The 22,567-nt window shown below is 30.7% G+C and overlaps 2 protein-coding genes across 3 annotated transcripts; one reads left to right on the top strand and one right to left on the bottom strand.

The window, feature by feature from the left end:
- The first annotated feature begins 3,141 nt into the window (after positions 1–3,141).
- On the top strand, positions 3,142–9,226 carry LOC127083206 (DEAD-box ATP-dependent RNA helicase 37). 2 transcript variants are annotated; one of them, XM_051023464.1, is made up of 7 exons: positions 3,142–3,314; positions 3,418–4,148; positions 4,258–4,341; positions 4,918–5,160; positions 5,658–5,825; positions 6,508–6,627; positions 8,222–9,226. In XM_051023464.1, exons 2-7 carry the CDS (start codon positions 3,429–3,431, stop codon positions 8,732–8,734), a joined length of 1,848 nt encoding a protein of 615 aa, XP_050879421.1. In that variant the 5' UTR covers positions 3,142–3,314; positions 3,418–3,428; the 3' UTR covers positions 8,735–9,226. The 2 variants fall into 2 exon arrangements, with proteins under 2 accessions (XP_050879421.1, XP_050879422.1); XM_051023465.1 differs by having other exon boundaries at positions 3,143–3,314; positions 6,514–6,627.
- Positions 9,227–15,291: 6,065 nt separating this feature from the next.
- LOC127083205 (non-specific lipid transfer protein GPI-anchored 6) lies at positions 15,292–16,355 on the bottom strand. Its single transcript, XM_051023463.1, has 2 exons — positions 15,689–16,355; positions 15,292–15,614 (listed from the first exon to the last, which is right to left on the bottom strand). The coding sequence occupies exons 1-2, from the start codon at positions 16,011–16,013 to the stop codon at positions 15,394–15,396; spliced, it is 546 nt and encodes a 181-aa protein (XP_050879420.1). The 5' UTR covers positions 16,014–16,355; the 3' UTR covers positions 15,292–15,393.
- Between the last annotated feature and the right edge of the window lie 6,212 nt (positions 16,356–22,567).

The raw sequence follows: 22,567 nt of genomic DNA, 5'->3' as shown, positions 1-22,567 counted from the left end.
TATTTAAACCTATCATTTATTATAAATTTTTAACTCTTCTCTTAATTTTGAGACCCCCAATTTTTTAAGATTTTGACCGTGAATTTGCTTGTCCTAACCCAAAATCGGCCTGACCATTTTTTTAGATTCACAAACCTTTAAAAGATTTAGGGTTGATTAATATTTTTTTTCTAATATATGAGCCTTTATTAAAAAACAAATTAGTTAGGAGGTTAGATTCTTTTTAATACTACTCTTGAATTCTTCACCTCCTTCAACTTTTAGCTTAAGTTGAGTCACCCTTACTTAAAGTAATGTTTGGTTTGGTATATCTCCAAATCATTTCAAACGTGATAACTTTTTATAATATCAAACGTGATACTCTTTTTTAACCATTTGAAACTTGTCATACTTTAATTTGAAACGTGATGCTTTAACCCAAAAAAGATTTGATAACTACTCCCTTCCCTCCATTTTAAAACAGATACTATCATTTTTAATATAAAAAATAATTTAAAATAAATATCATTTTCATTTTTAACTATGATATTAATTATTATTTTTAATCACATTATATAAAAATTACTGTAAAAATATTATAGTCAAATTACTGAAATACTCAAATTCTATTGACATCATTAAATTTAACACACATATATTTCCAATATCTATTTACACATACTAAATTAAATGAATTCAACAGTTAAATTATCTAACATTATTATGATAATTATGTGTATATAAAATTTCAAACATTTAAGTTGGTATATAATTGTATTTGATATTTATATATGTTTTAAATAATTTATTATACGATGAAATAAAATGATGTAACAGAATATAAAATAATTTTAAGAATTCAATAAAATTTTGTAAACTTATTCTATCTATATTTTAAAAATCAAACCGAACCAACTGGTTCAATCGTTTGGATCGGGAATCGGAGCTGAATCCGGTTAAATCAACATTTCAAATTCAGAATAAAATCGAAAAAATTTCGAACCAAATAATCGAAGTTGGTTTTCTAAAACCGTCAGATTCAAATAAATGCATCAAATTATTATTTTTTATTTAATTTTTTTGACAAAAAAAATTCCTTATTTTTTTTACAATCATACAAACTTATAAATACTACCATTATAATTTTTCTTTCAACAACACTCCATCGACATCACATAGTCTCTTTTAAACATAATCACATTGTTCAATTCAGTATTGATTTTGTTCAAGTTAATATTATTTGTCGTTGTCAATTATGAGTTATTGGTAGGGGTGACAAAATGGGTCTGACTCATTGGACATACTCGTTTTGGCCGCACTTTAGTATATGATGGGTCAGGAGTTTATGCCCTTACCCTCTAATGTGTCAGTTCCGCCCCGTTTTCTTCACTGTCTTTTGCGGGCACAATCATTTACATAAATTTTTGTGTTTTTAGGCTTAAAAGATGCAGTGTCATTGGATTTTCCCCGCCCTCACTTTTTTGCGGGATGAACCTAGATTTTAAGTCCGCATCATCAACTATGTCCGTCCCGTCCCATTTTTTACGAGCTTTTTTGGGGCTGACCTAAATGAGACGGACATGCCCGTTTGCCATCCTTAGTTATTGATCATCGTTCAACTCAAATTTGCTTATTGTTGTTCAATTAAGTATGATACATTGTTTATTTTTATTAATTCTATCTTATTTAATTTAATTTAAGTATTTTTAATTATTTGAATTTTATTTTAATTATTATATTTTATTATTTTAATTTTGATTGGAATTAGTTTAATTTATTTTATTATAATTCTTTAATTTGTTTATATTATTGTCAATTGAAGGTTGAAAATAAGTGTACACGTGTTATTATATGTATTATTGATATTATCGTATTAAGTTTATAATAAATTTTTAAAATATTTTTTTTATTAAGTTGTGAATATATGATTGTATTTAAATGTCTATGAAATTTATTTTTATATTATTAATTTATTTAATAAATAGTTCGATCATAAGTTAAACCGATTGAATCTTAAATTAAATATTTTATAAGTTTGATCTCTTATCCGATTTTTTAAAACATTAATTTAAAAATAATTTTTAATTTAAAAGTGATTTTTTTTTGGCTTTTAAAGAGTTATTGACATATATAATCGTGTTAAGTATTACACTGCCAATCATAATTATTTTTAATATGCATGCAAATATTGTATTAAATATTTTTTTAAACATTAACAATATGTTAATTTTAAAATAAAGCAAATAATATTTTAAGGCTCTTAAAAAAAAGTCATTTGATAATATTTATTTTTAGGTTAAATTGTCCTCTTATTTTACTGATTTATTAAATTAATTTCTATATTTTAAATTTAAACTGTTTTATTCTCTCTATTTTAAATTTAAAAAATTTAGTCTTTTTTTCATGTTTTTTTATAAAAAAATTATAAAAATTTTGTTTGTAACTTTTATTTTTATCTTTAAAATTCAATAATAAATTTATATATGATAATTTGTCATGTTTTATAAATAATTTATTATTTATAAAATAAAAATATTATTAATTTTAAATATAAAAATATAAGAGTGAAACCAAAATTATTTAAATTTAAAATAAAGATATCAAAATTATTTAAATTTTAAATGAGATCAATTTCGTGAATCAAATAAAACAGAAGAATCAAAATTATAATTAAATATTATTTTTATTATGTTATAATGTTATTAATAAGTTAATTCAAATCATTTATAATTTATTATTGTTTTTTATCTCTATTATTTTAATTAAATTATATTAATTATAAATTAAACAAATTTATTTATTTGATTTTATTTTATTAAAAACAAAAAATTTAATCAATAAATTTATTTTTTATTTTAAATTAAAACAAAAACCTAAATTAAACACATAAACCCTTAAAAAAAATCTAGCTTATAAAAGAGAAGATATTTTATTGTAACAACGTAATCTAGAATCTAGGGAGTATAAAATCCGGGTTTAGTTTGATCTCAAAAGTAAAGAGTGGCTTTAAGAGATTTACGGAGCCGCAAATATTAAAGAGAGAGAATCTTAACGTTGAAGCGTAGAGAAAGGAAGAGTTATTTATGAAGTTTATATTCTCCTAAAAAAATCTCAAAAAGAAAAATAGAAAAAAATAATAAAATAATAAAATAGAGAAAAATAAAATAGAGAAAGAGAAAGCGCATTAGATATTTTTGTATCCATTCATCCCAATTTTGAAGGCGTTTCTTTTGCTGTCGTCTCGTCTTTGTGGCGTTTAGGGTTTCTCGATCTTCGTCAACAACTCTCTCTCTCTCTCTTCTTCGTTTCAGGGTTTTACTTTTTTCTCAACACAGGTTCTATCTTCTTCTCTCTTAATTCTACACTTTTTCTGTGATTTTCGTCAAGGTTTTTAGTTTTAGAGATCCAAATGTTTTGTTTCGTTTTGTTCAATTTTAGGGTTTGATACTATGCGATCTTCATGGGCTGATTTGGCTGCAAATTCAGCGGCCGAAAATGCACCACTTCCAACTTCTGTTAACAATGCAACCTCTCAACCTCCTTCTCGACCTGTTTATGTTCCTCCTCATCTGAGGAACCGTGGAGCTACAGCACCGCCGCCGCTACCTGCTTCAGCTTCGTCTGGGAATTTTAATGCTTCATCTGGTAACGATAACTCCGGATCGCGTTGGGCGCCGCCGCCGAGGAACGACTACCGTGCTCGTCCTGGTGGTTATGGGAACAGGACTGGTGGTTGGGATAGGCGTGAAGCTAATCCTTTTGCAGATCAGGATGATACTGAGGAGCCGGTTACTCAAGAGGAGCAGGAGAATACGGGGATAAACTTTGATGCTTATGAGGATATTCCGGTGGAGACTAGTGGTGGTAATGTTCCTCCGCCGGTGAATACTTTTGCTGAGATTGACTTGGGTGATGCACTTAATGATAATATAAGACGGTGCAAATATGTGAAGCCGACGCCGGTTCAGCGGCATGCAATACCGATATCTCTTGCAGGAAGGGATTTGATGGCTTGTGCGCAGACTGGTTCGGGAAAGACGGCTGCTTTTTGTTTTCCAATTATCAGTGGAATTATGACCGGACAACCTGCTCAGAGGCCGCCTCGCGGGGTGCGTACTGTGTGTCCACTTGCCCTTGTTCTCTCTCCAACTAGAGAGCTATCGATGCAGGTGAGTGAGATTGTTGTGTAATCAACTGTGTATTATGATATTCATTTTAATTGGGTGTAGCTTTGCAGTGAAAAAATTATATAATGGAAATGTTGTAATTTGGTTTCAGATACACGAGGAGGCTAGGAAATTTTCGTACCAGACAGGGGTTAGGGTGGTTGTTGCTTATGGTGGAGCTCCAATAAACCAGCAGGTTTTTGTCCCATCTTCTATTTTTGTGTATTCTTGAATCATCACTGTTGCTTCTCAGGATTTATTATTCAGAATAACTATGTGATGTGATGCTATTCTTGATAGATGATGATTCAATTATCATCTCTGTTGTTTAGTGATTGGTCCACAACCCTAACCCAACCTAGCGGTATAATGCTTAGTTATTGTTACCCGAGTTTACTTTTGTTGATTCCGAAACTTTTGATGCAAAATTTATAGATTATATTGTTCATAATTCACATTCAAGATTTTTGTTTTGTATGTCAGAGGTTCTGATATACGCTTTGAATGAATATCTCCATTCATAAATTTCAAAACGTTACCTTGCAATATTCTGAATAAATCATGAGAGATTTTGAAACCGTCTAAACTAAATATCCTTCTAGCTGCTATGCTCTTGTATAGTTTGTTCTTCCTTTTGTTGGTGAAATGATCCAATTTGCACTAGACACTTGAATATTGTTCTTGAATGGCCATTCATAGTTTTCTTTTTTAATAATACCAATACAAATTGTTCATATTTTTGTATTGATTATAACAAAATATTATTTTCCAGCTACGAGAGCTTGAGAGAGGGGTGGACATTCTTGTCGCGACTCCTGGAAGGTTGGTAGATTTGTTGGAAAGAGCTAGAGTTTCACTGTCGATGATTAGGTATCTTGCCTTAGATGAGGCAGATAGGATGCTGGATATGGGTTTTGAGCCACAGATAAGGAAGATTGTGGAACAAATGGACATGCCTCCAGCAGGGGCGAGACAGACTATGCTGTTCAGTGCCACTTTTCCAAAAGAGATACAGGTTTGTTTTTTATATTTTGTGAAAAAGAAACGAGTGAAACATCCTTTCTTATATGTGTATGTGTAATTTGTTTTTGTTGGTTAATTTTCCCAGCTTTTCTACTTCATTGGGACCAGTTAGACTTTGTCTCCCCCCTTTTTTGCCTCCTATATATTTGTTTTTTATTTCATTGTGTTGAAATTTAATTTTAATGAAGACAACATTCATCTATGTTAAGTTGCGCCCTTATCATTAAGGGCTGTTTGAGATCATTTTACTTACGTGTTTGTGCATCGCATATCGCATCTGGTGTTAATTTTCCCCCAACCGCTCCTTCCATCCATTTTCTAGAAAGGTGAAGTGCTGTTAGAATTAAATAATGGAAATGTCTAATTTGAGTATAAGGCAATAAATTTCTTGTTGGTATAGTAAATAATTCAGAAGGTTATTATTTTTTTTGACATATAGCTTCCTCTTTACATCTTTGACTTTTGTGGTGATTTTCTATTGACATGCAGAGACTAGCCTCTGATTTCCTTTCAAACTATATTTTTCTGGCTGTTGGAAGGGTGGGATCAAGTACCGATTTAATTGACCAAAGAGTTGAGTATGTTCAAGAGTCTGACAAGAGAAGCCATCTCATGGACCTTCTTCATGCACAAAGAGCAAATGGTGTACAAGGAAAGGTATTCTCAGTTTTTCTTAGAATGCATCTCACTTATATAAAACTGTGTTTTTGAAAATTAAAACTTAGTTGTAAAGAAATACACATTTACACCGGTTTATACAATTGTTTTTTCCTCAATCTGCTGCTGAACTCGGATGCATGTATGCATTGATTAACTGAAATGCTGATAATGACTATGAAACCAATGATGTGGAGTTTTAGGCAATTAAATGTTATTGTAACAGCTTTATTCTTATACAAAATGTAATCTTTCATCAGTGTTCCAGCAAACTGACAAGCTTTTAAAGTAAACCTAATGATTAGAATTGTCTCAAAACTGTATTGATTCGCTCTGGATGGGTTGTTCTTTTTGCATATCAACCTTTTTTGAAGCACATGATGCATACAACCTAGCACAATTATTTTGTGCGGTCATATTTGTTTTGGCATTTTAGGTCTATCTGTTGTGTTAATTTTCATGATATTTCTACTCCTGGTCTGTCAGTCTCAGCTGTCAGGTGATGCTGACTGCTGGCAGTCGCACACATGTTTTTGCTAGAGTGGATGATTTAAATCTCCGCTGCTGTGTTTTCTTATTTTGTGTGTGTGCGCACACACGCACGTGTGTCCTTTCTCTGAGAATTGACTTTTTCTTGACTTTTTCTAAATATCTAAGACTATTATATGCATTATTTTGGTAGTTGCAGCAAGCTTTGACTTTAGTTTTTGTCGAGACAAAGAAGGGAGCTGATGCTCTGGAACACTGGTTGTGTCTTAATAATTTTCCAGCAACTACTATTCACGGCGACAGGACACAACAGGTTAGTCTGTTCTACTTTTATCTTTTCTTTATAACAATGAGTAGACTATGAATGCTTTAAATTTTTGATCGACAAAGTTGTATCCGTGTATTTTCAATTTTGTTCTGTAAGAGTGTGTGATGCTCTAAGAAAGCAGTGGAAAATTAATGGGTACAAGGTAACCTTTCGTTTAGGAGTTAGTAAGTGTAAAGCAGGGTACCAACTGACTCTCCTATATACTTGTGTTTGTCTACCTACTGTATTAAGAAATTTTTTACGATGTATGGATGAACCAATCAAGCTATCAAACATAACTTTCATAGTGAAAACTAAATAAAAATGGATGAAATGTTCAGTTTACAAAATCCTAAAGCATAAGTTGACATTATATGGGGTCAGCATATCAATATGGGGCATGGAAGTAATATTCCATTTGCATACCTTTATGAAAATTCCAAGGAACCTGATTCCCTCAAGTATTTTTTACTTGGAATTTATTTTAAAAATTGTTTGGTTCACATGAAGCTTTCCAAGGAATTGGTCAAAACATGTTATTCCTTGGATTCCTTTTCTAAAAATTGTATGGTTTGCATTGAGCACCCATTGAAATCGTAGAAAATGTTATACTCCCTCCTATCTTTTTTAATAGTTGTCTTTTTAAGGTTATTTACACATACCAAGACAATCAAGCAAGTTGTGTTTGATAAAATTATATCTTTTTTCTAATATATCCTTAACATTTTATTAACTTATTAAAAATACCTTTAGTGTTTCATTCTACCCATCTCTCTCTCTCTAGTAAATAATTAAGTGTATTAAAACAATCATCAACATTGCATTGAGTTTTGATAACGACATGTGAATAGTAACAATTTTTACTACAAAAGTGGCAATTGAAAGGGAGGAAGTACCTTGAAAATTATTAAAAACTTGTTTGGTTTGTATGGAGCACTCATTGTGTTTTGATAAGGACATGTAAATTTTTTCTACGAAAGTGGCAACTAAAAGGGAACGAGTAATTACCTTGAAAATTATTTAAAAATTGTTTGGTTTGTATGGAGCACTCTATGGATCATTTATGATACAATGATTTATAAATGACTACTGAAGAGATGTTTAATCATTGGATATTTTCTCTACCCTAATGTAGACCAAGAGTAGTCTATGCTTTATTACTCCCTCCCTTTCTAGCTTATTTTGACGAAACTATCAAATTATAAGTCTATGCTATTTTTCCTATATATCCTATCACTTTTATTTCAATTATTTTAATTTATCTCTCCATTAACATTAATGAAAAATAGTTTTGTAAAATAACTCGCAATTTCTCCTTTTCATACAAAATTAGATACATTTCTTAATATGTGTATGCGACAAAACTACTTATAATAAAACGGAGGGAGCATGTTTGTCTTTTAAAGCTAGTTTTTTCCTTTTAGGAGCTGAAGATTGCAATTCCCATGTATGCTGTCTTAAGGTTAATGTTCTTAGAATTATTTTTGAAAACAAATTTTCTTTTGCTCTAGTTATAGTTATTATTTGTAGAGCTTTTTACATTATATGGTTTCCTAGTTATGTGTTGTCTGTACATGCTCATATTTTACAATGCCTGCAGGAAAGAGAAGCTGCATTAAAGTCATTTAAAAGTGGCAAGACCCCCATATTGGTTGCCACTGATGTGGCTGCACGTGGACTTGATATTCCTCATGTTGCCCACGTAGTTAACTTTGACCTTCCCAATGATATTGATGATTACGTACACCGTATTGGAAGGACAGGGAGAGCAGGAAAGAAAGGTCTTGCAACTGCATTCTTTAATGAAAACAATACATCCCTCGCAAGGTCACTAGGAGATTTGATGCAAGAAGCAAATCAGGAAGTACCTGCCTGGCTTACGCGGTTTGCTGCACGATCATCCTATGGTGGTGGAAAGAACCGTCGATCAGGAGGCCGATTTGGTGGTCGTGACTTTCGAAGAGATGGTACATTTAGTAGGGGTGGTTCTGATTACCATGGTGCAGGAAATAGCAGTGGTGGATATGGGGCTTCTGGTGGGTATGGTGGTGGATATGGTGGCGGGTATGCAGGAAATAGCGCGGGTCCTGGGGTGACCAGTGCATGGGACTGATTTTCAACTTTTGATAGCATTATATACTGTCTAGGTATTAGGTGTGAGAAATACACCTATAGAATTTTTTTTTTTTCTCAAGTTTATTTTTGTTTTCTTTTTCCCTCCTAGTGTTTTCAAGCCAACATAATTTCTTGTGGTTTACTACGCTAATCGCCAAGGAGATGTGGGTGTGTGTGGTATTATTACCACTTGAATAGAGGTTGTGTAGTGTTAGCAGGTGTTGTTGGAAATGGCGATTACTAACATATTAGGAGTTCCTTTTTTGACAGCTTTGTGTAACCAACATTTTGGGTGGTTATTTATGGGAGATGTAGAATATGTGGTGGGAGAGGGTTGATTGAGGCTTTTCGTTATAGTCATATCTATTTATCTCTTGATCTCATGTTACTACCGAATATATATTGTCATTTTAACATTCCCTACTTGGATGGGTAAGGTTTTGTAATAGTTATTAGTAGTGACAAATGAATGAAAAGTTATCTTGCTGGATGTTTGTGTTGGGCCTAACTTACACGATTGCAACGATAAATTATTTGAATTCAACGAAGTAGGTGGATAAACATGTATAAAGTCTTAATTAACTTTAAAATGCCTAAAGTAAGGTTAATTGTGGAAGTAAGATTTGGAAGTGATTTTGGTTACGCTTTACTTTTAAGAATTTACAGCATCTAACACTGCAGAATTTGAACAATTAAAATTTAGAGTTTAATGGTAGTACAATCAATGTAAAAAGTACTACACATTCTCAAAAATAATTTGCCGTCTGGTTAGTGTACCATCTCTTTTCTCTAAAATTTAACATATCAAAATGTGCACCATCTTTTACAATTGAAGTCTTTTCTCTAAAATTTAACCTATCAAAATGTGCACCATCTTTTACAATTGAAGTGTTATTAGCTTGAATATGCAAGATATACGGGTCTAGGTTTAGTTGTGTTTTTTAAAATGATTTTTATAATGTTAAATATAATATTATTTTATATTTTATTATTTTATTATAATTGTTTTAATATTAAAATTAAAAAAATATTTAATTTTTGAAGCTATTTTAATTCATTTTTTTATAAAAATTAATTTTAAGATATAATTTTTTTAAAATTACAATTTCAATTATATTTTAATATTCAATAATGTATTAAAATAATATATTATAGGTATTTCATGTTATATTAATAATGTATATTTTTGTTATAGGTTCATGTTATATTAATAATGTATATTTTTATTATAGGTATTTCATGTTATATTAGTGTATTTTTTGTTATAAGTATTTTATGTTATGTTATTAGTATTCAATTTATAAAAATTGAATTAAATTTTTTTAAATATTTAAAAAGATTTTTTTATAAAAATCAATTTAAAAAATACAAAATAAAAATTATCATATCAGTGTTAGATAAAGTATATTGTAGCCTGAGCAAATGGCTTGTCTGATATGAAGATGTAGATGAACAACCAACAAATAATGATGTATCCTTGTATCTTACATCAAATATGCTCATGTTTATGTGATGGTGTTAGACGAACAACAACTAATAATTTACAACGTACATATTCACATGTTACAAACATACTCATGTTTTATTTGAATGTTTATGTGATGGTCTTAGACGAACAACAACTAATAATTTACAACGTACATACTCACATGTTACAAACATACTCATGTTTTATTTGAATGATAGGAAGGAAGAACAATAAAAAAAGGACAATTTTTCCCACTTTTATGGTGTGGATCGCATTTCTGAAAATCTAAAAATACTCTTTATCAAATTCTATTTTTGTTAAAATTTAGTCCGGAGATACATCTGCGAAGATTTATGGGATGGATTCGCAAATGTATCTCCAAAAAGACTCTTGAAATCATTTAAACATCGTTTTCATTAAAATTGTTTATCATTTAACCATTAAGTAATATTTTCGAAAATGTATCTCCGAAATTCTCAAGCGAGAAGTTGAATATATGACCACCTTGCATGATCATCTCTCCTATATTCCATACCTCTCCCATAACCCAAAACCCTTTAAAAATTTCATTTTCAATCAACTTTTCGACTCCAAATCATCATTCTTGTATTATATCACATCAAAGGAAGAAAAAGAAACTGCAATTTAAGGTAAAGTTCATTCATTTCATACCTCATTGCTTGCATTAATCTTGTTATTAAGTTGAAAAAATGAATGTTACGTTCGAGTATATATCTTAATATTCACCTGCTATCTGTTTTGAAGATGCATCTCCGAAGTTTCATTCATTTCATACCTCATTGCTTGCATTAATCTTGTTATTAAGTTGAAAAAATGAATGTTACGTTCGAGTATATATCTTAATATTCACCTGCTATCTGTTTTGAAGATGCATCTCCGAAGTTGACTATTACTGTGAATTTTTTAACCGTATGTTTTGGTTTGTATTAGATATGATGCACCCAAATATGTTTCATAAAGTTGTTGTAAGTAATGATAAAAAACGGATGAATTGAAGGGTGATGTTAAACTGGATGAATATGTTTGTAATATTAAAGGTAATATGTATGAATTCTTCCATAGTCAGAGGCTTTTCCAAAAGAAGTTTTAAAAGGATTTTGTTTAAGATTTTTGTAAGCCATGCATATAGCGGAATTAAACATAATCTATTATCTTTGTTACAACTTATTTAATACTAAGTGACTTTAATTAATTAGAACAACTAAAGGGTAGGATTATGGATCTTGTCAAAAATAAAAAATTCAATGATTTTGTCTTGTTGTTACTGTTCGAAGATATTTCTTTCATCTTAGGAGTGAAACAATATATCATATTTATTTCTTCAGTTGTGTCACTTGAAGAAAACCTATTAGTATCATCATTTGCATCACAATTTGACTTTTTAACCTTTGGTACCTATATCTTTTTGGGTCCTTTGATGTTAGTGGGGTACATATTATGAACATGCATCTTTTTATTTTTATGTTTAGAGTGATCTTTGTAAAAGTATGAAAGAAGATGTCCTTCTTTTCTCTTATGACTCTTTTTGATAAAACACAACATGGAAATATGACAATGTTTATTAGAATAGTTGCATTTTAAGGTCTTGCAACGAGAGGTGGACTTAGAATTGTAAATGTTATTAAAGTTTTTACCGTTGTTATTAGGTTCATAACCAAGATCAACATAGTGTAAGAAGCTCTTTGGTTTCCTAATAAAATATTCAAGTTGTTTCTTCCTTTAATGAATTTATGATGTTTGAAGATCATGGATTTTATTTCTCAAAATATTACGTTGATCACACTTTATAGATTCATCTAAGACTTTGTGAGAGGAAGAAGTTTTAATTAGATCATTTTGTCTCTCTCTAAGACTTTCTATTTCTTCCAAGAGATTTTAATTAGATCATAATGTCTTTGCAGACATAAATGATTTGTTCTAATTTATCCGTTCCTTTTGTAGCTTCTTACAAATGTGAAATGAGTCTTGATAAGAAAAGTGAGAGGTTACCTAATTGTTTTGATAATTTGCGATCAGACAGATGTTTGCTTCTTCCTTAATTAAGGATTCTATATCATTGTTACCATAGGATTTGTATGGTCTCTTTTGGTATTTCTTGAACTTTCTTTGACTTTGGTTTCTTCTCAGATTTTGAGGGCAATTTGTTCTCATGTGCCATTTCTCTTCGCATTGATGACATGCATGGATGATTGTTTAACTTTCTTCACTTTGCTTCTGGAGCCATGAGATTTCTTTTTCATGCTTTAGGAATTCTTGAATTTATAACATGAATTCCATAAATTCATTACTTTTATGTTTACACTCTTTATCTTTTGCCTCCATATCTTTAATGCTTATGACTTTTAGTGCGATATTTTTCTTCTTTTTCTTTTCATATTCATTATCCGCAAGTCTTTTTAGTTTCATCTCGTGTTCCTGCAATTTTTCAAAAAGTGTGTGTGTCCATAGTCACTAAATTTTCAGACTCACAAATCATAGTGAATTTTAGTTTCAATAACAATTTAAAGATCTAAGAATTTTTATGACTAATTTCTCATTTGAGAATGTTTTTTCGAGAGTTCTCATAGGACCCATGATATGGGTGAATCGTGTTTTCATTTGACTTATGCTCTCTTCAGGTTTCATTCTGAAGAGTTCATACTCATGAGTTAATGTGCCTAATCTTTCTCTCGTTATCTTAGTAGTTCCTTCATGGGTAATTTGGAGGATGCCCCACATTCCTAATTGATTGGCTTGAGTTCCCAATCGATTGGTTAGTCCATTTTTTTTAAACGATAGAGAAAAGTTTTTTAATCACCTGACTTAGTTTTGAAACATTTTTATGATATAAAACAATTATAAAAAAGACTCTTAAGTGTGTATGTGTGCGCGCACGCGTGCATGGATATGCGTGTGTGTGTGTTTTCTTAGAACTTAAGAGTTACTTCCTTATTTTTATAAAATTTTGGCCACTTAGACAAACACAACCTGGCGAGCTTTCATATATACTTTATTCGAGGCCTCAAAATTCTTTGCTAGATGCCTCGATCATATAAACACTTTAATTTTGAGTCTCTTTGCTAGATATTTCTCTAGTTTGATCACCATCATTAGAAAGTTGAAAGTTATTGCTATCGATTTCATCATAATTATTGACGTTGTCGTCATCAAAACTTCATAGCAGATCTTTTACGGGATTATCAACTTTATACCTAAAATCACATAGGTTCACAATTATGTTTTACATATTGTGGATAGTCTGATGTTAAATACACCCTCTTGTAATCATACGCTTGAGATATTTTATCATCCTTTTATTTTTTGCAAGTAGATATTGGTATTTGATTTTTGAAGTCCTTATTATTCATATTAGTTGAGATTCAAATATCTTATTGGAGAAATTTCAACTCTCAACTAACTTTTCATCCAAATAAACGTGAATAAGCAATACAATTAAAAAAAATTCAATTACTTGATAGTTTTTAACTACACTAAGGGAACACTATTTCTACATATCTAAGTTTTTTAAATCATTGTCATTCAGATTTTATTAAAATTGAAACGACCCATAAAAAACACTGAAAGAGTCTTTAAAGAATTTTTCCGAAGAAAATAACTTAATTTTTGAAAAAAATATTGATTTATGAGAAAATAATGATTTTCTTAGTGTGAACAAATCGACCACTATTCAAATTTAAATTATATATATATATATATCTATATAGATTATTTACTATATACTGTCAGTGTAAAAAATTTTACACCGTCGATTCATCACTATCATCCGTTTGTATTACTTTATAGATTTTTGAAATAAAAGTCAATTTTCTTTTAATATCCAACGGCTATGATTAGCTGATAGTGTAAAATCTCTTTACACTGTCAGTATATTCTATTATTACCATTAAATGGGTTTTAAGGTATATAAATTAATTGTATCATACTGATTTTTTAATAAATAAATTGTATAATTTCATTTATTATTTAAAAAATCCCTTTATCACACAATATCTATCCCACATCTAATGATTTTTAAAATGATAAATAAAACTTTTTTTATTTAATTATTCATATTAACTATTGATATATTTTTTATTTTCATAAACATAAAATAGAAAATAACATCTTAAAAGTGGTTCACTAACATACAATATAAAATAAACAATAAAAATTACATTAAAAATTGAAAAGTAAAAACTATTTTAAAATAAATTTATTTTTATAATGTGATAGTTATAATAGAATAGAATGTAACAAAAATAAAGAAATTGTTTTTGGAAAGTTATACAATTTTTTTTGCCATTATACTATAGTATTATAGTATACTGTACGGAATGTAAATAAATCATATATTAAAGTAGTATAAATATTATTATTAAAAATATAGCAATCACAAAAATTAAAAAGCATCCAATTTATATACCAAAAATGCTAATTGTGATCTTTAACCATCAATTTTTTCATGGAGCCAAGCAAAAAAAAATCTATTCAATACAGCATTGAAAACATGCACATTTGTTTTGAAAATACATTGAAACAAATAGATTAACTTATAATTATTTAAAATTCCTATCCGTTTTTTATTATTATAAGTCAGTTTAAAAAAATATTTTGTACCATGGTCGTTTTATAATATTAATAAATCATTAATGTTATTTTTCCTATTATATCCTTAAATATTTATTATTCTCTCTCATTTCAATTATGTCAACTTGTCTTTTCAATATAATTAATGAAGGATAATTTTGTAAAATTCTTTATAATTTCTTTTTTTCATGCAACAGTTATTATATTTCTTAATACGTGTGAAAAGTCAAAAACAACTTATAATAAGAAACGGAGAAAATATAATGCAACAATTAAAAAAAAATCTTAATGATATGTCAAGGAAAATATTTTTACACCAATCTATTTGAGCCAAGTCACATGGTAAAATTACCCACTTTTGGATAGTATCTAATGTCATATTTGGCAGGGCAAGCTTGTTTGTTAACATACTTTTGGGTTTAATGGATATCAAAAAAGATATATGGAGACACAAACATGAATTTTGCTAAAAAAGAATAAGGACTTAAGAAACACAAACATAACAAAAGTATGAGAAATAAATACCACTAATGAGCAATGAGTATTAGATTCATACATGAAAAAATCAAAGTAACGAGTCTTTTCTAAATCTTGATCATGGTTCATGCTATGATGAAGAAGTGAGATATGAAAACAAATGGTAAAATAGCACAAACCATCTCTGCCACCACCCACCTCTTTCCCAAAGCACCACCACTCTTTTCCTCTGAACTTGATCCCTTCTCAACAGAAGAACCTGCTGTGGAACTGTTTGTTTTGGTAGAATTTCCAAGTCCTTCAAACACCTGAGCTTCAGGAGATTTTGGCGACAAATGCAAAAGATCTGAGAAAAAACCAAATCAAAAAAATGGTCAATAATATAGCAAACTAAATTAACATGATGAGAAATATACTTGCCTACACATTGAGATATATTAGATGGTATGTGACAAGCAGTTGGAAGGTGAACAGCGAGAGTTGCATTCAAGGTGAAGCCGAGTTTGGGGTCGTTACGATCTTTGATGAGGATGCAGATGCATTTTTTGGTCTTGTCAAGGACTACTTTGAGGGATGTACAACAATCTATGGTGGGAGTGTTGGCATCACCACCAACGTATGGAAGACAACTAGCAAGAGTAACAAGTTTGTCAGCACATTCTTCTCTGTCTTTTGATAAATCTGAGTTAGCTAGAATGGCCAGCATTATCAGTAGTAATGCAGTAACCCTTTTGTTAGAAACCATTGGAAAGAGAGAGAGACAAAGAATACTGGTTGTTCTGAGTTTTGGGAAAAGAATCTCTTACAACAAGTTCTTTTATGCTTTGCTTTGTCAATGAATTTAAAATGTCCTAGAGAGTTTGCATAATATATGTGAATTTATTAGGTATTTTGAAATTGTTTTGTCTTCCTAGTCATTCATTGTGGCGTGGGGTGTAGTATCACATGTGAGCCAATTTTTGTCTCTAAACAGCTATAGCCTTTCATTCAATTATAACAAGTAAGACTCATTTGGATATACCATACAAAAATTCAAGTGTGTTGAAAAAACAAACAAGAAAGACAGATACCTAATCCGTGCAATCAGAATTTGCTTCAACTCATGCTCTCAAGATATTATCAACTGTTTCATCATCATCATGATCAAACAATTTAAAAAACCATATTTCATTTTTTTTAAATCATTAATTTTAAATAAAAACTATTCGATCTTGATCGAACGGTCAATTATACTTAAATGCTATACATGTAGTAAATAAGAAAGATAGAAAGCAACAGAGGTAAATTGTTGAGAAAATTGTGTGAAATATAATTATCATCTAAGATATTATAGGTGCAATTAAGTTTCAATCATTATATTTAATTATATTTTAATAAAAGATCGAAATTTAATTGCACTAACTAAGTAGGGTTAATATTTAATAGCATTGTTTTTTCTATACCATTTCCTACCCCAAATATTTACATTATATATACTGTTCATCGTATTTATACGGTACACTGTTCACCAGTAAACAATATATTTTTAAAATAAAATAATATATTTATGAACCGTGCGTGAATAATATATGAACAGTACACATGAACAATGACTTAAAATAGTGAAAAAAGTTGGTTAATCAAATGTTAAAATTGATTAATGAATTGATGAAGTTGGTTAATAAACGTTGCGATATTAAAAATAATTTTTAGTGATAAATCAAAGTTAATTAATAAAAAATAAAAAATTGATTAATAAACATTCAAATAATAAAAACAATTTTGAACGATCATCGAAATTGGTTAATACAAATTATGAAGTTGTTAAAAAATTATGAAATTGATTAATAAACGTTCAGATAATAAAAAATTTTTAAAAAAAATATATTTTTTATATATATTTTAAAATAATATATCATTATAACTTTGTGTAAAAATAAAATGTTTATACGGTGCACAGGAAAATGCGGTATGGTATAGATGTAGAGTATAGTGTAAAAATAACATTTTTCAATATTTAACTCTGTGTTCCTTACAACTAGTTTTTGGTTGTTAGATTCAAATTCTTAATTTCAATATAAAAAATATAAAATAATCAAAGGATTAAGATATGACTATATCCATTGTACGATCATGTTCTTACATGCTTATTATTATTATATGATTTATAATGTAACAAGATTGCTTGAAAGTTTAACTAGAGAACTCGATTCCAATTCCAATTCTCTCTATTTTTTTTATTATTTAGAAGAATATGAACCCGTGATCAATTGTTATTATTTTATTTTCGCTAACCCGTGATTATTGTGGATCCATCCGTGATTACCTATATAATTTGATTATGCTTAAATTGGACCTAAAAAAATCGGCTTCTAATCATGATACAAAAGGAAACATTAATGCCACCGATTTATTTTCTTCTATGACTTGGTATTTTCTAAATCTTTAAAGCTTAGGACCTAAAACAAACATAGGTTTGATAGTAAGATTTAACATATGCACAACACAACTTGAACTAAATAATCATTATCATTATGATATACATTTATTACTAACTTTTTTTCATAAAGTGTCATATTTGAGATTTGTGTAGTTGTTAAAATATGATTACATGAATTGATTTTAATAGTAAAATTAATTTATGTTTTTCTCAGGTATGAAGATTGGTAAAGTGAGATTCACGACGAGTTGTGCTAGTTCTGAGTTTTCAATGTGATGGAATGAGATTGATATGTAACATTAACACTTCAACGTTCAAATCAGTAAGAGAATAAGAAATAGAGTTTAAATAGAAAATGAATTGTATCTCGAGAGTGACACACATTCTCCTTTAAAAAGAATAGGTGGTTGTCAACTTAATGTGAGCAAGATGTGGCTGAACGTTAGATCGTTTCTGAGAGATAATGTATGGTGATTTCATGAGAAAAAATATATATTATGGAGGGAAAAATGAGATGACATACTCTCTTTGTAGCCACCTTCTATCCCGCTACTAGGCTTTATCTACTGGGCCTTGTGGCCGGAGCCGAACAGTTGTCCTTTCAGCCCTTATCCTTGATTGTGGGGCAAGGCTTTATGATGTGCATTGCCATATGACTAGGGAGCCTGCAAGTGTGGATTCCCTAGACTGGACACGACGATTCCGGGGAAGGGTACATGGAACATTACTCTTGGAAGTCGTATCGCGATGCTGAGAGGAGTCAACACGTCTTCGTTAATTGGTGGCGAGGTTACTTCAACTTTAGAGTCCTTAGGTTTCTCTTGAATTCTTTTCGAGGATATCTCCACCGTTGAAAGGATGTTGTTAATTGAATGGCCTTTAAGTGCTTATATCGAGATTAAGATTTTCTCTGAGTATTCCTTGTTTTCATGGTGAATTGTTGCAAATAGAGTGTTTCGTTTTACCATTGAGTCAAACTCAGACGATCTTATTAGTTGATATTGGTTTTTCATGTTGGATTGATCTCTCTTTTGAGCTTGAAATTGCCCTCATCTCCGTCCTTATGCTTTTGATTGGGGCATAAAGATCATTCAAATTCGTTTACCCTGTTGCACCTGCATCAGTTTTATTAAAGATATATTTTATTCATGACACCAGTTTCAACCAAGAAGGCTGGCAAGGATATTTCAAGCGATTGGGTGGATCCCAAGATATTAGGGATTAATTTTGCCTTTGTTCGCAAAAACGCGTTTGGTCGATCTTTCAAAGATGTAGGTTCAGTTACTGATTGGGGTGTGTTTCCCCTAAGTGAAAATGAGAGGATCTGCACCCAATATGATGGGTGTGTTGTTCCTTTCCAAGAATGCTTGTTCTCCATCATATGCTATCATCTTCCCTTCAATGATTTTGAAGTAAGTGTCTTGAATCATCTGATGATCATCTCTTTTTAGTTGCACCCAGTAAGTTGGTTGTTCATCAAAATCTTTCAGTACTGGTGTGAGTATAAAGGAGGTAAGTCGACCTTCACAATATTCTTTCATCTTTTTAAGATCCAAAGGAGTCCCAACTATGCAAATGGATTCAGTTTGTTCTTTATAAGGAAACCCATCCAGTATTTTGAGGTTTACTAAAAAAGCATGAAGGAAACCCAATCCCTTTTATTTGGTCACCGTTTTTACTAAGGATACACATGCGAAGATCTGTTGTCTAGAGCCCGATTCTTTCTCTAATTATTCGGATATTTTCCATAAGTATTGGACTCAAAGCCACTACCTGGAGGGAGCCGGTTCATATGCTTACAAGGAAGAAGACTTGTCTCTAGAGGAACTGTATTTAAATAGTCAACCGGTAGCTTTTTGCAAAAAGTTAAACTATGTTAATGGCACTTCTAGACTTCGATTCAAGAAGTTCATACAAGCCAGATGGCTTGTGAATGCCGAATCGAGAGGGGATAGGAAGAGAATATTTGGTGAGTGGAGCCAGGGTTTCCCTTGTTTTCTTTTTTCCTCGAACACCTTCTGATGTTTATTTATTTTAATGTGTAAATGTGATGAAGAATGAAGATGCTATGTGGCAATTGGGGAAGGAAAATCGAGTGGTCGCGGTTTTGTTCGGAATCCTGAACACTCATTCTATTAGGATGAGTTCCAATACGGGTACACAAAATGGAACACCTTCAACTGGAGTAACTTCCAATGCGGGATTCTGAAGTCTCCATGTCTGAATAGTGGCTTCTGCCATAGAGTTGGCGGAAATCCAGGCGGTAAGGTCTCTTTAAAAATGTCCCTGGTCTGGTACCGCAGGAGGAGCATATTTCCCCTCAGGAGGAGCTACATCATGTGTGTTGGACATGAGACTTCACGCACAAGAGGGGGGTGAATTGTGTGTTTCAGAAAAACTTGATTTTTAAAAACTTTAAGAATCAATGTTAAAGTTTGAAAGCATTTTAGAAATAGGCAGCGGAAAATAAACTTCACAAAATAAAGTGCGGAAAGTAAAATTTAACGGAAGAGAGAAAGACATCAGGAATTTTAAAGGTTCAATCAAAAGTAAAAAGACCTAATCATTTCCCCAGGATTTGATCTTGAGAGTATCCAATAATCTTAAGAGTTTTTAGTAGGTTGAGCCCTCGAGAGAAGTGGTGAATCTTGCTTCCAAACGGTGGGTCGAAGTAGTTAGTTTCCTTTCCACAATAAAGTTAGAGCGGTTAGCCTTCAAGCTTTAAACAAATATTTTGCACAAACTAATATTGAACCTGGGAGAGCTTTTAACATCGGGTTGAGCTCGAATCGAAACTTGCTTTTATACCAGACTGACCAAGAACCTATGAGATTTTACCACCGAGTTGATCTCAAACTGAAACAAGATTTTAACATCGGGATGAGGTTGAATTGGATCTTGGTTTTATACCAGGATAACCAAGAAACTATGAGATTTTAACATCAGACTAATCTAGAACCTTTGAAAGCTTTTGAGCGGGCTGAACTTTCAAACCTAAACGGAGACTTGATCACACAATCCTCAATAAAACTTTCAAACCAAGGTAAAAATAAAACTTCCTCTGTGAACTTACAAATTTACCCTTATAGAATTACAACTTTCTCACTGGCAAAATGACTTTCTCAAAAGAGTTATGGCTAAACTTTAGTGAGAGAAAGTAAACAAAATATTTTTAGAGATAGTGAAAAGTGAAGAATAAAGGCTCATGTTTTTTGGATATGAAAATATGTGTGAAGGGGCCTTAATTTATAGGCTATAGGTTGACACAAAAAAGGAAAATATTTGTTGCCAATAGTGATAGGTCAATCAATTGGCACAATATTCCAAGTTGGTAGCAGGCCTAAAATTAATCGATTAACAAGTTCAAAAAGGTAAGACAAGTTATTTAGTTGTTACCATTCATTAAGGCATTGTCCTAATCTCTTAGGGTGCATTTTTTAAACTAGTAGAACCGATTAGGTATAAGTGCAAATTGATTGGCAAGAACAAAAACTTGCTCGGTTTTCTGACAGTTTCCAAATCATTTGCCACGACTTCAAAGAATTTTTAGAAGTGTTTTCTTGAGAAAGATAAGTTTTAAAACTTTAGTGGTGTGTGTGTGTGTGTGTGTGTGTGATTAGTCATATACTTTTACGAGAAAACCATAATGTTTTTACATTGTATATTCACTCAAACGTATCGAGGCAATCTTTCATATGCTTCAAGACTTTTCAGATGCTTCATTCTTGTAGACACTTTGTTGATCTTTAATTTGAGATAAGGCTTGAGTTATAATCCATTTGATTTCCATCATCAGAGAATAAGACTTATCAACCCAAATTCTCTAGTTACATCTTTAACCGTTTTACTCTTAACTATAGTTATTATCATTAAGGACTAGTTGTCATCATCAAAACCACGTTCTTCTTTAAAAGAGCTTTTGTGATCAATTACCTGTAAAACAAGGTTTTGCATCCTCCCTTTTTTTGATGATGAAATGCATATCTCAGGGAGGTGGTGAAAGAAATAGAACATGTTTGTTTGGAGTAATTAAACTCCCCTTCAATTAAGTAGAGAGTATATTTTACTCCCCCTAAGAGTATACTTCTCTCCTTTTATAGAAATAAAAAAGGCATGTAAAGATGCATTGAGATAATTCATATATCCAAACATATTGGAAAGTAAACATTTAGAAAAGGAAAATAAAACATCACTATTTTTATTAATTGAAATTGTTAAGAATTCAAAATTATAAAAGGAAATTTATGGAATTGAAATAGTAAAAAGTAGGAAATAACATGAAATTAAACACACTTAGACATCTAGATGGGACTATTATTTATCAAAATCGTCATCAAAGGACAAGTTTCTTGGTTGTTGTGTTTGGTCTAGAATGAAGTGTCGAGTTGTGAAGTCCAACTTATTATTGATCACATCTATCTTCCCAATTATGATTTTGAGTAAGTCTTTGGTTGAGGGTAGTTGAGAAGATTGAGGAATATAATGGTCAAAGTTGTCTATCTCTACGGATATTTCTTGACTATTTGCTTTTTTTTCTCACTTGAGGAGGGATTTTCATTCACTTTTCCATTGTTGATCTCAAATTTCATTGATGGTAGGACTGATTTTCCTATTTTAGTTATTTTTTCTTTACACTCTTCTTCTCTGAAATTGTATCCAGTATCTTCCAGAATTTTCGTGATTAGATTTGAATTGCAATCACGATATCGTCTAGTATCGTCTTTTAGATTTGATGTTTTTGTCAATTTACATGTATGTGTTATTGATTATTTACATATTTGTAATTTGTTCATTATTTGATTATTCACATGTTTGTAATTCCTTCACATTTGAATTGTATTATGTTCGCCTTGGATATTTAGATTTATACCTTAGTCCCC

Source organism: Lathyrus oleraceus, chromosome 5, assembly GCF_024323335.1.
Source record: "Lathyrus oleraceus cultivar Zhongwan6 chromosome 5, CAAS_Psat_ZW6_1.0, whole genome shotgun sequence".
Taxonomy (NCBI): Eukaryota; Viridiplantae; Streptophyta; class Magnoliopsida; order Fabales; family Fabaceae; genus Lathyrus; species Lathyrus oleraceus.
This window is presented reverse-complemented; position numbering and strand designations above follow the sequence as displayed.

Excerpts from the sequence above, each read along its gene's own strand:
- LOC127083206 (XM_051023464.1), top strand. The coding sequence starts at position 3,429 with ATGCGATCTTCATGGGCTGATTTGGCTGCAAATTCAGCGGCCGAAAAT. Across the intron at positions 4,149-4,257 it reads CTAGAGAGCTATCGATGCAG|ATACACGAGGAGGCTAGGAA; the intron begins GTGAGTGAGATT and ends ATTTGGTTTCAG. Across the intron at positions 4,342-4,917 it reads GAGCTCCAATAAACCAGCAG|CTACGAGAGCTTGAGAGAGG; the intron begins GTTTTTGTCCCA and ends ATTATTTTCCAG.
- LOC127083205 (XM_051023463.1), bottom strand. The coding sequence starts at position 16,013 with ATGGTTTCTAACAAAAGGGTTACTGCATTACTACTGATAATGCTGGCC. Across the intron at positions 15,615-15,688 it reads TAATATATCTCAATGTGTAG|ATCTTTTGCATTTGTCGCCA; the intron begins GCAAGTATATTT and ends GTTTTTTCTCAG.